This window comes from Lemur catta, chromosome 10 (assembly GCF_020740605.2).
Source record: "Lemur catta isolate mLemCat1 chromosome 10, mLemCat1.pri, whole genome shotgun sequence".
Taxonomy (NCBI): Eukaryota; Metazoa; Chordata; class Mammalia; order Primates; family Lemuridae; genus Lemur; species Lemur catta.
In genome coordinates this window covers 37261481-37276801 of record NC_059137.1, presented here as the reverse complement: position 1 = coordinate 37276801, position 15321 = coordinate 37261481, and the positions used below count along the sequence as shown (strand labels likewise).

General features: G+C 47.5%; 1 protein-coding gene across 3 annotated transcripts in view; it reads left to right on the top strand.

Annotated features, from left to right (window-relative positions):
- The window catches only part of DNAI1 (dynein axonemal intermediate chain 1), a 59485-nt gene that overhangs the window by 22210 nt on the left and 21954 nt on the right, over nucleotides 1–15321 (top strand). For all 3 annotated transcript variants that reach the window (XM_045562944.1, XM_045562946.1, XM_045562945.1), the window contains exons 3-10: nucleotides 195–293; nucleotides 476–556; nucleotides 5125–5251; nucleotides 5539–5654; nucleotides 5900–6016; nucleotides 7036–7095; nucleotides 8369–8503; nucleotides 12374–12458. In XM_045562944.1, the coding sequence (XP_045418900.1) occupies nucleotides 195–293; nucleotides 476–556; nucleotides 5125–5251; nucleotides 5539–5654; nucleotides 5900–6016; nucleotides 7036–7095; nucleotides 8369–8503; nucleotides 12374–12458 (820 nt within the window). The remainder of the gene's footprint in view (nucleotides 1–194; nucleotides 294–475; nucleotides 557–5124; nucleotides 5252–5538; nucleotides 5655–5899; nucleotides 6017–7035; nucleotides 7096–8368; nucleotides 8504–12373; nucleotides 12459–15321) is intronic.

Sequence of the window (15321 nt, the reverse complement as noted above, 5' to 3'; positions counted from 1 at the left end):
GATCTTTCAGGCAGAAAACTCTGTCCTGAGCAGCTCCTTTAGACTCTTCCATGAGTCACACATTTTGGATTCTATGTACAAGGGGCAGAGCTTGGCTTCTGAGAGGATTTGCAAATGAAGGGGTTTCCTGAAGCCGTACTTGCTTGTCCAAGCAGATCAGGTGCTCCTGACCCTCATGTGAGGTTTTTGTCCAGGATGAAGATTCAGGGACCGAAGTTGGAGAAGGGACAGATGAATGGACCCAGTCCAGAGCCACAGTTAGACCCCCTGACCAGCTGGAGTTGACTGATGCGGTGAGTGAGTAGCCTCCTATCCTTGTTCTTTCCACCTCCTCCAGCTTCAGAGTCTTGTTCTTCAATGTACTGATTGGGAGCCTGCACAGAACCCAGCTTCTGATACCCTGGGGCATCCCTCTAAACCTCAGAGGAGGTGGGGGGCTTACATGTATGACCCTCTTGGTGTTTCTGTCCCTCAGGAGTTAAAGGAGGAGTTCACCCGGATTCTGACAGCCAACAACCCACATGCACCCCAGAACATTGTCAGGTACAGCTTCAAAGTAAGTCATCCCCTCCTGGGCAGGGGCCTCTGGGAGTGGCAACGGCTTCCTATGTATGTTGCAAGAGCCTCTCAGCTATTCTAGAGGAGATCACTTTTAAACTGAGGTCCTTTGCTGGAATCCTGGGATTTTACATGGAATTTTCCAGAGATTTTTAAAATTTCTTTATTTAGCTCCCTTGCAGTTTTACCGATTGCAGTGTCTTGAGTGCCCCACAGAGCCACTCTTTTCAAGAATCTTGAAATGAATCATTTGGTTGGACAAATACTTTTCCAATATGTATGAGACATTTTTTTACTAACATAAACTATTAGGTCTTTAGAAGCTGGGTTTCCCTCCAGTCAGACATCTGGGTGGAGTACAAACTCCCCTCTGGACAAGAAAGAGCTGGCCTGGCCCCTCCACACCCCCAGCCCCGCATTCCTGCCTGGGAGGAAGCCCCACACAGGCTCCAGTCTCAGCAACTCTTGACATCAGAGCTGGGCAGGCAGGTGATCCCTTAAGGACCTTCCTCTAGTACACGTGGTGTGGGTGAGTTCTCACTTGGTAGACAAATATGTGGCATGTCTTTATGGGGGACAACACTGTTCTTGACCATAGCAAGGTCAGTTCCTGTGGGTATGGACTGAAGAGAATTTCTGAGTACATTCTGAGCTAAAGTGGAAGCGATGCATGTTTTTATTTCATTATTTTGAGACTCATTTGTTCCATGCTTACTGTGTACAGTGTCAGGTCTTATATTCAGTCTTTTACGTAAAATATCTGATATAACCCTCACATTTCTTTGATATAGGAACTATTATTTTCATTTTATGAAAACCAAGATTACATTATATAAAACAAATTACAAAACTCACACAACCAAGATTCAAAGCAAGATTTAAATTAGTTTGTCTGACTCCAAAGCAACATTACGCTGCTTCTTTAAAAAATTAAAAAAATATATGTATAACATTTTGAATATATAATAGAAACCCATGATACAAATTTCAAAAGATTAAAAAAAACAATGAAAATATAATGAAAATTAAACCTCCCTTTCTACCCTGTCCCCTTCCCTGGAGATACTAGTTTCTTTCTTTGGTTTTTTTTTCCCAACAGTTTTATTGAAATATAATTTACATACCAGACAATTAAGCCATTTAAAGTGTACAATTCAATAGCTTTTAGTATATTCACAGATTGTACAATTATCTCCACAATCAATTTTAGAACATTTTCCACTTTCCCCAAAAGAAACATTGTAGCTCTTTGCTCTCATTTCTCATCCTCCATCCCTTCCAGCCCTAGGCAGCCACTAAACTATTTTCTGTTTCTGTAGATTTACCTGTTGTAGACCTACCTTTCTTCCTTCTTTCCTTCCTTCCTTCCTTCCTTTCTTTCTTTCTTTTTTTTTTTTTAGACAAGAGTCTCACTTTGTTGCTTAGGCTAGAGTGTCGTGGCATCAATATAGCTCACTGCAACCTCAAATTCCTGGGCTCAAGCAATCATCCTACCTCAACCTCCCGAGCAGCTGGAACTACAGGTGCGCACTACCACACCGGGCTAATTTTTCTGTTTTTGGTAGAGACAGGGTCTCGCTTTTGCTCAGGCTGGTCTCAAACTCCTGACCTCAAGCGATCCTCCTGCCTCAGCCTTCCAGAGTGCCAGGATTACAGGCGTGAGCCACTGCACCTGGCCTGGACATTTCATATACATGGGATAATACATTATGTGGCCTTTTGTGATGAGCTTCTTTCACTTAGCATAATGTTTTCAATTCATCCACGTTGTAGCATGTGTCAGTACTTCACTTGTTTTTATTTCCAAATAATATTTCATTGTATGAATATACCATATTTTATTTACCTATTTATCAGTTGATGGACATTTAGATTGTTTCTGCTTTTTGGCTGTTATGAATAATGCTGCTATGACCATTTGTGTACAAGGTTTTGTGAAAAATTTCTTGAACACACTGCTTCTTATTTAAGAAAATATAGTCAACGCCTTCACAAAGAGACTGAAACAAATCCAGATGTGTTTCCTGAAAGGTGCTACTCATGAGTTTTGCTAATGGCTTCCCTTAGGCAGCTTGTAAAGGTCAGAGGGAAGCTGTCTTGCACTCCCTGCTGTTATGCTGGAGGACGGTGCACTCTACCGGCTCCTGTCCTGGTATCTGAGAGGGACTCAGAGTACCAGCCATGAAATGCATGTTACAGGCAGAGGATGGGCACTGCCTTGTGGGTTTCAATGCACTCCTCTTGCCCCTCCTTTGAGACTACCAGCTGGATATTGCTAGGCTCCCAGGAAGGCTCACCTTACCCAACCTTCCATCAGCCTCCCAGGCCTGCCTGGCATCCTCCCACAGAGCTGATCTCCATCTTATTGGTCTTGAGAGGTCCAAGAGCTTTAGGTCTCCAAAGCTGCTACTTTCCCTTGATGTGCTAAAGTGGGGAGGCAGATGGTTCTGATCTAGGCATGGCTCCCCTCCTTTCGCAGAAGCAATGGAGTCTGAATTCTATTTCTAAACTGAAGAGGAAGGTCAACTTCTGGGGACAGGATGAAGATGAAAGCTCAAATGACAACTATATAGATAATTCATTCCCATGGGACTTCCATCATAATAACAATTGCTATTTTTATTGATCATTAATATTGAGCACTTATGTGTCAGGCACTGTTAATAAATTATTTTTATTATTTTCAATACTTACAACTATTGTGCAAATTAGATATTATTATCCTTATTTTATAGATGAAGAAATTGGGGCTTAGAGTGCTTCAGCCCAAAGTCATGCAGTTAATAAGAGGCAAAATAAAGATTTGAACCCAAGTCTGCCTGCTTCCAGAGATCACACTCTTATTAACCACTGCACTGTCCCATCTCCTATCCATCTGACTTACTGAGAGAGGAAGGGCTTTGTAGTGACTTTTTAAGGCAGTTTCTCAACCTGTGTAATGGTGATCCTTCCAGTCCTCCAGGAGCAGGTAGGTCTGGTGCAGCTGGAGCCTATGAACTGGTTTGTTCTGCTGGGAGTTTACCCCATTTGTTCTGCTGCAAGTTTACCCTAGTGTGTCATATAAATATAATCATTTTCTATATGACTTGAAAAGGGTTTGGCAGAACTGTTTTGAAAGAAAGAAGGGGGCCTGGTGCAGTGGTTCACACCTGTAATCCCAGCACTTTGGGAGGCCCAAGTAGGAGGATCGCTTGAGGCCAGTGGTTCGAGACCAGCCCAGGCAACATAGCAAGACTCCATCTCTACAAAAATTTAAAAAATTAGCCAGGTACACCTGTAGTCCTAGCTACTCAGGAGGCTGAGGTTGGAGGATCGCTTGAGCCCAGGAGTTCAAGGTTACAGTTAGCTATGATTGTGTCACTGCTCTCTAGCCTGGGCAACAGAGCAAGACCCTGTCCAAAAAAAAAGAAAAAGAAGAAAGAGAGTTTTCTGGTCTCAAAGTCAATTTTAGTGGTTGCTAGAATGCTGATCAATGAGGAGGCAGTCTAGAAGAACCAGACTAGGGTGGTGGGCAAGGTAGCTAATACCTGCAATCCCAGCACTTTGGGAGACCAAGGAGGCAGAATTGCTTGAGGCCAAGAGTTTGAGAGCAGCCTGAGAAACATAGTGAGGCCTCTTCTCTAAAAAATTTTTAAAATTAGCCAGGTGTGGGCCGGGCGCAGTGGCTCACGCCTGTAATCCTAGCATTCTGGGAGGCCAAGGCGGGTGGATCGCTCGAGGTCAGGAGTTCGAGACCAGCCTGAGCAAAAGTGAGACCCCGTCTCTACTAAAAATAGAAAGAAATTATCTGGCCAACTAAAATATATATAGAAAAAATTAGCCAGGCATGGTGGCACATGCCTGTAGTCCCAGCTACTTGGGAGGCTGAGACAGTAGGATCGCTTAAGCCCAGGAGTTTGAGGTTGCTGTGAGCTAGGCTGACGTCATGGCACTCACTCTAGCCAGGGCAACAGAGCGACACTCTGTCTCAAAAAAAAAAAAAAAAAAAATTAGCCAGGTGTGGTGGCGCACACCTATAGTCCCAGCTACTCGGGAGGTTGGGGTGGGAGGACTGCTTAAGTCTCTTGTATGGAACAGGGGATTGGGGTTGTCTGTGAGGATATATCCAGCCCTGGACTCTGCCAAGTTCAGTGGAGAGAGGGCCATGGCAGGTGTGTTTGATGACTGACCTGCCCCGGGTCTGTGATGTGGCAAGTGAACTGGGATCCCTTGGCATCAATGTAGGAGACAAGACACATGAGCTGGTGATATGTAAATATGGGGCTGCTTGAGGTTGGAAAGACTAGGTATTTTAAAATAAATCTTTGATTGATGAGAACTTTAAAAAATACTTGATTTCATTTATCTCCTTTTCTTTAAACTAAAATGCAGTGAAAAGTTTGGGTTTTGCAGTCAGGATGACATACGTGTAAAAACAAAAAAAGGAAACTTCGGGTTAACTGAGGATGTGGTGAGTTGTATTTCCCTTAACAGGCTGTCTTTGGTCATAGAGAATGAAGGCAGACTACATTCTGAGTCAAGCCCTTTTGGGGATCCCTGGCCTGACTCGGCCCCTTCTCTTCTTAGGAAGGTACATATAAGCTTATTGGCTTTGTGAACCAACTGGCAATTCACTTCAGCCAGATCGGGAACCTGATCCCCAAAGACTCGGATGAAGGACGGCGACAGCATTACCGTGATGAGTTAGCGGCAGGTAGGACTCTGGGCCAGCCTGAGGCTGCAGCCCTGGGCCTAGTCCCCTTTCTCTGGTTACCCTAAGGAGTAGACCCATAAGCCAGAACTTTGTAGAGTCTCTACTTACATAAGGAGACTAGCTAGCTGGCTGTCCCGGATAGGTCTAGGAGCTAACCCATGACATTCAGGCTAAAGACGACCCTGGAGCTAGGCGGGGTCTGAAAGGCAGAAACCAAGAAGATCCTTCCTGCCAGGTATTGGGGGAGCAGACTTAGACTTTGAGCTTGTTGGCAATATCCTACCAAGGTTCTCAGGAGTCTGCCAAGGTGGTGATTTCAGAAACAGAAAATCTTGAAGAAGATGAAGAGCCCAAGGAGTTAGAAGCTGAAGCTGGAAGTCAAACAGATGTGCCTGCCACTGGGGTATAGTATAATATTGCTCTCCATCCCTGTTCTTCCAGCTCAAGCTCTGGATGGAGGCTTCAGGGGTGACTTATGTGGGGAGGAGGGAGACTGAACGTGAGAAGTTAGATGCTGCAGGTGCCGAAGCATCTGGCAGCATCACTCTCTCCCACCCCTGTCCTATCCCAGGACTTCCACCTCCCTCCCAATTCTCCACCACCTCCTTCTCACACCTGAGTCCTAGTCCTCTGGATCTTTATTTCCAGGCAGCTGAAAGAGTGACTGAAGAATTGATAACTCCTGTGCAGCCCAAGGAGCGCATGCTCACTAATAAGTTCAACTTCAGCGAGAGGGCCTCACAGACCTTCAACCACCGCCTCCGGGTAGAGCAGCCCCCACCTTGGCCCCTTTGCTTTGCAGCTTGCACCGTGCATGGAAGGGAGGAGGAAGGTCTGTCTCCAGCCCCAGCAGCCCTCAGCCGGGCAGGGCTGGCGGGGCAGATGCCACAATTTATCTCTCCAAGGAGAGCTGGGAGCATGTGTTCAGGTCCCTGTAAGCCATCCTGGCAGGAGTTCAGATAGTAACAAGGAGACTAGAGTCTCCAAAAAACTCCACTAAGAGGCTTAAACTCAAGCTGGACTTTGTAGAGGGGGTAGAAATCAGCACCTGAGAGGAGAAGGGAGGCCACAGTGTGCTGGGGGAGTGGGGAGCCTAGGAGCCAGCTGACTGAAGTGGATGGGCTCTGTGGCAGACCAGTTGGCAAAGGCCAGAAAAATTCCCTGACTTGTGAGTGTGGAGGATCCTGAGAACCAGGCTGAGGGAGCCTCTCAGGGTTTCAGGAGAGAGACACACACACATAAAGGCAGTGTTCTGCAGAAATGAATCTGCAGATGGAGGGTGAGGTCTATGTGGTGAGTTTTGGACAGTGCCTCATCACCCTGTGTGGTCCCTCTGCTAACACCTGGTAATCTGAGTGATACATAATGGGGAAGGGCCACGTTTCCCTGCTGGAGCCGGAGACCTCAGTATTAGGGAGAAACCTTCTCAGGATGAGAGACATTAACCTGATGGCCTACCAGAGGCTGACCTCTATGCCCTGGCCTGGCTTCCTGCAGATGAGTCCACCCCCCACTTGGAATTTATCTTCATTAAAACTGGCAGTCAGCCTTCACTGCCCCTGCTTTCTAGCTTACACTTCTCCTGCAGAAGGCCAGAATGGACAAAATGTGGGCTTTGAACTCATCTTTTGGTCCTTTGCCCAGGCCCCTCTTTACTTCTCCAGTTCTGTGTCCCACCCCTCCCTCAGCTCCAAACAAAATGCTTCTCCCAAGGATGTACTGTTGTGTTAAGTGAGAAGGAGTTGAAGGCTTTCTGAGGGTTTCCTGTTGTCATTGTTCTCTAGGACCGGGAATGCCAGATGGAGCCTCCTCCCAGGACAAACTTTTCAGCCACAGCCAATCAGGTAAGACCCTGGGCCAGCCTAAACCTGTCACCCGCCCCCCCCCCCCCCCCACACACACATCGTTTTCTCATTCAGCAGCAAGGGAGAGTGACCTGGTCAAGGACTCCTCTGACAGTCTGCCCTCCTCATCCATCCACCTCCCTGCTCATTGTCCTGAACATCCAGGCTCTGAACACCAGGCACTTGAGACAGTAGGTCCCTATCCAATGAGCTCTGGACCAGCCGCATGCCCCCAGGGCAAGGCTATCCAGGCTAAATACAGACATGGCTTCTGGAGCTTCTTTCAGGACCAGGGAGAATGTTTGCTCTCATGGACTTTCTGGAGCCTCTGGTGCCCAGTGGCTGACTCTGAAGTGTTAGCACTCTGACCCTGCCCTCCTAGCAGGCTGCAGTGTTCCTGTAGAGCCTTCTCCTTCCCCCTTAAGTCCTCCTGGATGGCCATGCCAGTTTGGGCAGGAAATGGTGCCAGGAGACCTGAGCTCAGGCTCCAACTCTGCTGTTTATACTGTAAGATCCCGGGCAAACCATGTCATTCTTAACGCCTCAGTTTCTTTCTCTGTCAAGAGGGGATGATAAGCTGCTTCACAGAGTTGTTGGAGGGCTCTGAATGTGATAACAGACACTGAAGTACTTTGCAGCATGGAGTACTAGTCCATGGGTGAATTATTAAATGTAAGGTGTGCCTATCTCGCCTCCAGGTGGCAGTGACTGCCCAGCTCTGGGGAACACACAGTGTGATCTGGGGCATTTGCCCAGCCCAGATCTGCTACTATCTATCTTTGGGCTTCTCCTGCTGTCAGATCAGGGTTTCTTTACCTTTTGCTTATCTCCTTTTAATGCTGAGGTGTAGACAGCCAGCCTGAGCCACCATGTTTATGCTATTTCTGGGAGGGGATACATTTTTTAAATTTCCTAATTCAGATTCTTAAAAATCACCGACAAAAATGTGAGCTAGCCTGATGTTTGCCCATTTGTTCTGCCTGGTGGGGCTTGCAGGCTAGAAAAATGTTGATCTCTAGCTGGAGATCCAGCCTCTGGGCTTCAAGATGGATAAGCCCAGCCCAGAGGTGTCCTGAGAACTCTTTTGTTCTTGTTCCAGAGCTGATGGTTAGCAGGGAAGACAGACATTGAATACATAATTACAGTGGGCCAAGTAGAGGATCCTTGTGAAAGGGATTAATGTGACCAACACTGTAAGCCCCAGAGGCCAAAAAGGGGCTTTCTGGGTGAAGACTGTACCCCACAATGATCCCTCTCATCTCCTCTTTCCTAGTGGGAGATCTATGATGCCTATGTAGAGGAGCTTGAGAAGCAGGAAAAGACAAAAGAGAAGGAGAAGACAAAGACCCCAGTGGCCAAAAAAACAGGGAAGATGGCCATGAGGAAGCTGATGTCTATGGAGTCCCAGGTTTGCTTACGGTTTCAACAGCTCTGTCACAGAATGTCTGAGTGGGGCTTTGGCCTTTGGGTGGTCAGAAAGATGGCTGTCTGGGAGGGTTTCACAGATACTTAAATCAGGGGCTAATGTTGAGGTATAAATAGTTCTTTCTTTGGGGTAAGATGTGAGGAGAGCTACATCTGCCTCTAGCATTCCACACCTGCCTGCAATTTGATATAGGTCTGGAGGTTAGGAGGGTTTCAAGACTGTTGGGCTAGGGAGTGACAGAAGACGTGAACCTTATTGAAAGCACTATATGTATCCTAGAAAGAGCTGGGGACTTTGCCCACGGTGGGGGTGGGTATGAGAAGAAGCACCACTTCCCTGGGCAAGGGCTCATGGGGTTTGGAAAAGTGAGATGCTTTTTAACTTTTAGTCTTTGGGTTTACTTGCGCCCTATACTTTAGGTGAGTCTTCAGGTCCAGGAACCAGGTCAGTCAGAGATGGTCACAGGTACCACCAATGCCAGGCCAATGGATGTGGCCACCCTGGCCTGGATTTACCATGAGGAGCTATGCATTATAAAGGTCATGGTTGGGGACTCACTGTGGGTGTGGCTAGCATAGGTTTGGGGATCATCATGTGAGTTACAGTGATGCACCTGTAGGGGGTCACTGCAGGGAGGTCAGCACAGGAAGATGCGGAAGGACCACACGTGTTCCTTTGACAGAGAGAAATCTGGATGGAGAGCCTGAGTCCCAGTGTGGATCAGAATGGGTTTGATCTGCACTGGGGTGGAAGGGACGAGGTCCACAGAAGCTGGAGGCTGGTTTCAGAACCTTGGAGAGCTCTCTGGGCTGCTCTCAGGGCAGTGGTTCTGCTCCACTCCAGAATAGAAGCTGGGCCAGTTAAAGGAAGTTCTGTTTCCTTTGTCTGAGCTGTGTCCACTTCCACTCAATTCTCTGTTCCATTACCATAATAATGTCACATTGAGGGATAATGTCACATTTAGCCCTTGCCTTGGCTTAATAGGAACTGTCCCGATTAAGTTTTATTCAATCACTGACCAAGCACCCAGTGATCATGGCCATGCTGGGTACTGGAAGTCTGAGGTGAAAGATGGAGCCCCTGCCCTGGGGGCTGCCCTGTGTAGACCCTTGGCTTCCCCTGCACCATCATCTAGAGGTTAGAGGCTTTAGAGGGACTATTGGCCTGAGTCACGGTTTGCATGAAGATCCATCAGGGGTTTGGCTATGAGCTCTGTGCTGGGACCCATGGTTGTAGAACCCCCAGTTATGATCATCAGGACCCATAATCTGGAAGAAAAGTCCCTGTGCTGAGACTGGAATCTGACCTGGGGTCTAATCCCTGCCAGAGCTGGCGGCTAACATCCGCAAGGAAGAGGGACCTCCCCCTCTATTACACTGGGCTCTTCCAGCTTGGCTGACATGGAAGGCTGTGATACAGGCAGATTCCAGCCCTCTGGACCAAGAAGCCACTCTGGGAGTATAACGCATACACCTCCCGTCAAGTATGGGGCCAGGCTGTCTGTTCAATAGAGTGGGGGGTGGCAGTTGCCTCACCCTTTGCCCAGGCCCCGTGCTTGTGTAGACTGCCATTCCTTCCTCAAAGGCCTGAGTCAGATTAGGTTGGTATAAAACTCAAGTATGCAGGAGGGGAGAAAAGAATAACTTCATGATACCCTGTAGGAAGGTCTCCAATGGTAGACCCCAAGTTTCTGTCTCATTAATGATTTGAGTGAATGCACAGAAATGAATGCAAGCTTGTGTGATCTGAACAATTAGGTAGCAATGGAGGGAGGGCCTTAGAGGCCACAAGTTCAATCAGAACCAATAAAGAGATGCTGCTCAAGTAGCCTAGCATCCAGGACAACAGAGATAATAGCCACTATACTCTCCTCAAAGCACATCCAGAGACATGAGTCTCCCAGGTCCCCGAGAAGGGTGGTCAGCCTGGGGAGGAACCGGCTCTCTGTGTGGGGCTGAGAGCACAGGCCGTGGAGTCCACAGACCTTGGTTTGTATTCTGGCTTTGCCACTTATTAGCTGCATTTTTCTGAAACTCTGTTTCCTCATCTGTAAAGACATCCTAAAGACACTTGCTTTGCAAGACTGTTGTGAGAAGCCAAGATAATGTGTGTATGGCCTCTAACATAGTACTTGCGTGCTACCGATCGATAGGTGGTGGCTGTTGCTGTTAGTATGCCATGCCATGACTGATGGAGTCACCTGAGGAAGTGCTGACTGGGAGGAATGAGGCACTGTCCTCCTACCTCAGAGAAGCTATTACCAGGCACACAATTCCTTGCGGCCAGAGGACAGAGTTAGGATCATAGGTAGAAGACCCACAGAAGTAGCTGTCAGCTGACTGGCTATCTGATCACAGAAAACACTGCCTGTTGTGGGGAGGGTCAAGCTTGCCAGGGAGCTACTGAGGGAGAGGGTTCCTGCTTTGGGTCAGAGAACAGGGGGATTAGCCAGGACCAGATGATCTCTAAGGGCTGTGATTGTAAGAGTCTGACAAATGTGCTCCTGGGTCAGTTTTCTGAGATAAACTGAGATAAAGTCAGTTTGGGACTTGGCAAAAGGCCCTCTTCAAAGGGCAGTTCCCCAGATGTGACTTTATAAGCCTCCACCGCGCTAGTCTGCACATTTCCTTTGACACCATCCCCATGTGGAACTGGGTTAAATAATAATGTGTGTTATTACATTTAATCCTCCCAATGACTCTAAGACTCAGAGATGTTAAGTAACTTGCCCAAGTTTTCCACCTGGCCCCTAATCAGTGGGATGGGGTAGGAATGCAGGTCTGTGTGGCTCTAGAACACATTCTGTTAGCCACTGCCTGACACTGCCATTCCTGGGAAATCTAATCCTTGGGAGCCATGGCCTGGCCCCCTGGCCTCCGTCTGGAAGGCTGCCCACCCAGCTGGTTCACTCCTGCCACCTGCCCTAAACCCTTTGGGCCTTTCTTGTCAGCCTTCAAACTCTGCTCCTCTACTAACCTGCCAAGCGGTTCACCTTGTGGATTTATGGGATTTCACATAAGGATAATCTTCTTTTTGATTCAAAATGAGTCATTTTTGGGGGGGGGAGGGGATCGAGGTATGAATACATGGTGAGTGCCAGGCGCACTGTCTGGAGAGTGGGAGCGGACACGCTTGGGACTCTGACTCGGGGGGATGGGCGGGACAGGGACAATGTATATGACCTGAACTTATGTACCCCCATGATGAGCTGAAATAAAAAAAAAAAAAAAAATGAGTCATTTTTTTCCTGGTGTAAAACTTCTTGCTTTCTCTTTGGTCTGGGCAGTGGGAAGGGCGCTGGGATCAGGAGTCTCATTTCTATTAATACCTGGTATTCCATGTGTAAAAGCATGTCTCTTCCCTCTTCTGGCCTCTGTCTGTGTTTTCTCCAGCCTTTGACTAGGTAAAGGGTTGGACCAGAAGATCTCTGAGGCATTTAATGAGAGTCTATGTCATTCCCTGAACTGATAAAAACTCTCTGTCCCCACCAAAGAAGCCTCCAACCTTCCCTTCTCTGTTCTCCCTTCCAAAACACTTCATGGGCTCTCTTCAATGCCCTGTCTTGTGCTTCAAAACAACCTCATAATGAAAGAGCATGAAGTAGGCTCTGTCCAGGGGCCAGGTATGTCAGCTCAGACCCTTTGTGCCACTCGTGAGGTAGGAGTTCCTAGAAGGGAGTGGTGGGGTGAGCTGGCCTTGAGGCAAGCAGAGGTGCCTTTACAGAGCTGTGGGGCGGGGGGGCGGTGTCAGAGAGGCATTGCTGAGCCAATCGCAAGTCTGGGCTGTGGCTCAGGGCATACGTCCTTACCACGTGCTGGCTTATGAAGACCTGCGGCTTCTTTATTCCCACAGAGCGATGATATCACCAAAGTGTCTCAAGCTGCTAAAATCGTGGAGCGGATGGTCAACCAGAATACATATGATGACATTGCTCAAGGTAAGATTTGAAGTGCTGGCAACCACTGTTATTGCCTGCATTAAAAATCCCTCATAAAAGATTGGTATTTGAGTGTCCCATGCTAGGTCCTCTAGCTGCAGGGGAGAAAACATAATCCCTCCCTCCTCTGGATGTCACTAGGGAGACAAGACTTACATGCGTCAGCCATGAACAATGGCATAAGAAACCGTAGATATAGTGATGAGATCTGACAGTGGTGTAGCAAAAATACCTGCACATTAGTGATCCACTGTCATCTGCCCATCGATCCTAGGAGGCGGCAGAGCAGAGATGATGACCCTTACTTTACACATAAGGAAGCTAGGGCCAAGGCCACCTAGCTAGTGAGTGGTAGAGGGGACCCAAACCTAGGGCTTAAGCTTCCTTATTCTGTGTCTGTCTTCTACCTGGTCCAGCTTGGGAATGCTATAAATACTCGAAGGTATGAGATAGACAGAAACTGCTCAAGTAGGGAAGAAAGAACATGAGGGATGAGTGGGAGAAGTCAAGGAAAGCTTCAGGGTGGGGGGAGCTGAGCTAGATGCCAGGGGATAAGCAGAGTTTGAGAGGGAGGGTAGCTGAAGGGAGGACATTCTGGGCAGGGGACGGCAAGAGCAGTGACCTGGCAGTAAAAATGCATAGGAATGGACTCTTGTGACAGGGACAGAAGGCTCACTGACCCAAACAGTGGCTTTGTTGGAAAGTGATGAGAGTTCAGGCTGGAGAGGTTGGAGCCAGTTGATGGAGGGCCTTGAATATCATGCTGGGAATCTGAGCTGAGGTTCAGGTGTGGGGTGGGATGGGCCTTGCCACACCTGACCCAACCTGTGTCATAGGGGATGGAGAAAAGGGAACAGTTGTAACAGCAAAAACAAGCACCAGCAATTCACTGGGAATGGCCTATGTGCCAGGCATTGTGCTATGCAGTTTACATGTATTATTTTATTTCTTCCTGACAACCACACTGGGAGGTGAATACCATTATTTATTATCTCCGTTTCACAGATGAGACACTCAGGCTGGGATGTTGCCCCTTGTTCAAAATCACAGCTTGTGAGGTGTGAGTGGTGGATTCAGAACTCGAACACAGGCCCCTTGGATTGATAGCCTGAGCACTTCACCACTGGGCTACAAAGCCACTGAGCTGGAACAGACATTTCAAATAAACACCCTCAATAGATCTATCCTGGTGATTAATTAGGGATGGGGTGAAGAAAGAGATTGATTCAGAAATGCTTAAATCCTGGGGCCCTGGGAAATTCTGGTATCTTTGACAGTGTCAGGGAAACAGAATCCTTCCCATGGCATGAACAGCACATTCCCAAGTGACTTGTGTTTCCCTAAGAGGTTGTGCATTTATTTGGAGCAGCTGCCTCCCAGAGTTGGCAGCTCCTTGCTGCTGGCTGGTCTCCTTTGCTGACAGCCTAGGGCTCTTCTTGGTGACTTGATGCTCATTGCTCGCCCATGGGACATAGAAACCAAGGCTGCCAAAACCAGCAGCCTAAACAAGCCCCCTAGTTATCATTCAGGCTAGAAAACGACCTTGAGTGCTTTTCAAAGCTGTCAAAGTACACAGCAGCTGTGAATGAATTTGTCAGTCACACAGCTTGGCTCCCTGAAACCCAGCCTCTGCAAGTGGCCCACCAAAGAGCTGCAAACCTGATTAATACCCATGGAGAAATTGGTCTTGGTGAACCACTTCATTTACAAGAACACTGTCACATAAAAATGCATTGAACTTTGATTTCTTTAATTGCGTACTCTTTTTCCTTTGGGAAAGTGTAATCATGAAGAAGTGAAAATAGAGAAAAGTGTTACTAATTAATCTCCACCCTGAAATGAGATATTTTCAAAGATAACCAAAGCTGGGTAATCTCTGATGTGATCAAGGCTCACACCTCTCTGACCACTCAAATATTTTTTGTTCTGAGATATTTTTGAGGTTTGAGGGTAGTGCCACAACCTCAAGGTGTGGGGCGTTGTGGGAGAGGCTGGGGCAATGCCTGGCCATGTCCTTGGCTGTGTTGAATGAGAGGATTCATTTTCTAAATGGTTACCCTTCATTGGAAAAAAATGCTGAGAACCATTTCATTTCTGCTGATTTATTTCTTTGCATTTTATATTGGGTGTCTGCTTTGTGGCCGGCCCTGTGCTAGGTACTGGGCACCCAGAAATAAATATAACATGCTTCTTGCCCTCTAGGGGCTGTCTGGTAGGGGAGACAGGCAAAAGGATGAAAAGAGGCAACATAGTGTGACAGATGTTTCAGCAGAGGAGAGGCAGGGCTGGAACAGAGGAAGAAATTGACTCTGCTCAAAAGAAAGAGAAGGCCTTACAGAGAAGGAGTAGTTTGATCAGGATCTAGAGTGAGTAGGAGTTTGCCACGAAGAGCAGGACATTTTAGACATGGAAAAGCATGTAGAAACACAAAGAAACATGAGACACCTTAACTCATTGGCACTATTTGATGTAGAGGGTGCATGGACAGCTGGCTAGAAATACCATGGAAGTAGTGGCCAGGAGCCTTGGTTTGATTGAGGAGCCCTGTGCAAGGAGAGCCACTGAGAGGGTTTCAGTGGGGTGGGGAGAGCAGTGTGGTGAGGTGATCTGTTTGTTCACTCTGGCAGCTCAGTGGGACATGGGCTGGAGGAGGAGGGGACCAGTGAGAAGGATATTGTAGTAATCCAGGTGATGGGTGTTGGAGCCCGAACCTGGACAGTGGCTATGGGTTTGGAGAGAAGTGAATGGATTAAAAAGATAATCAGAAGGAAAATATGAGAATTGATGGAAAGACATCAGCCAAGGATTATCCGGGTTTCTGATGTAGACAAGTAGAAGGATGAGATTTATAACTTGAAAATGG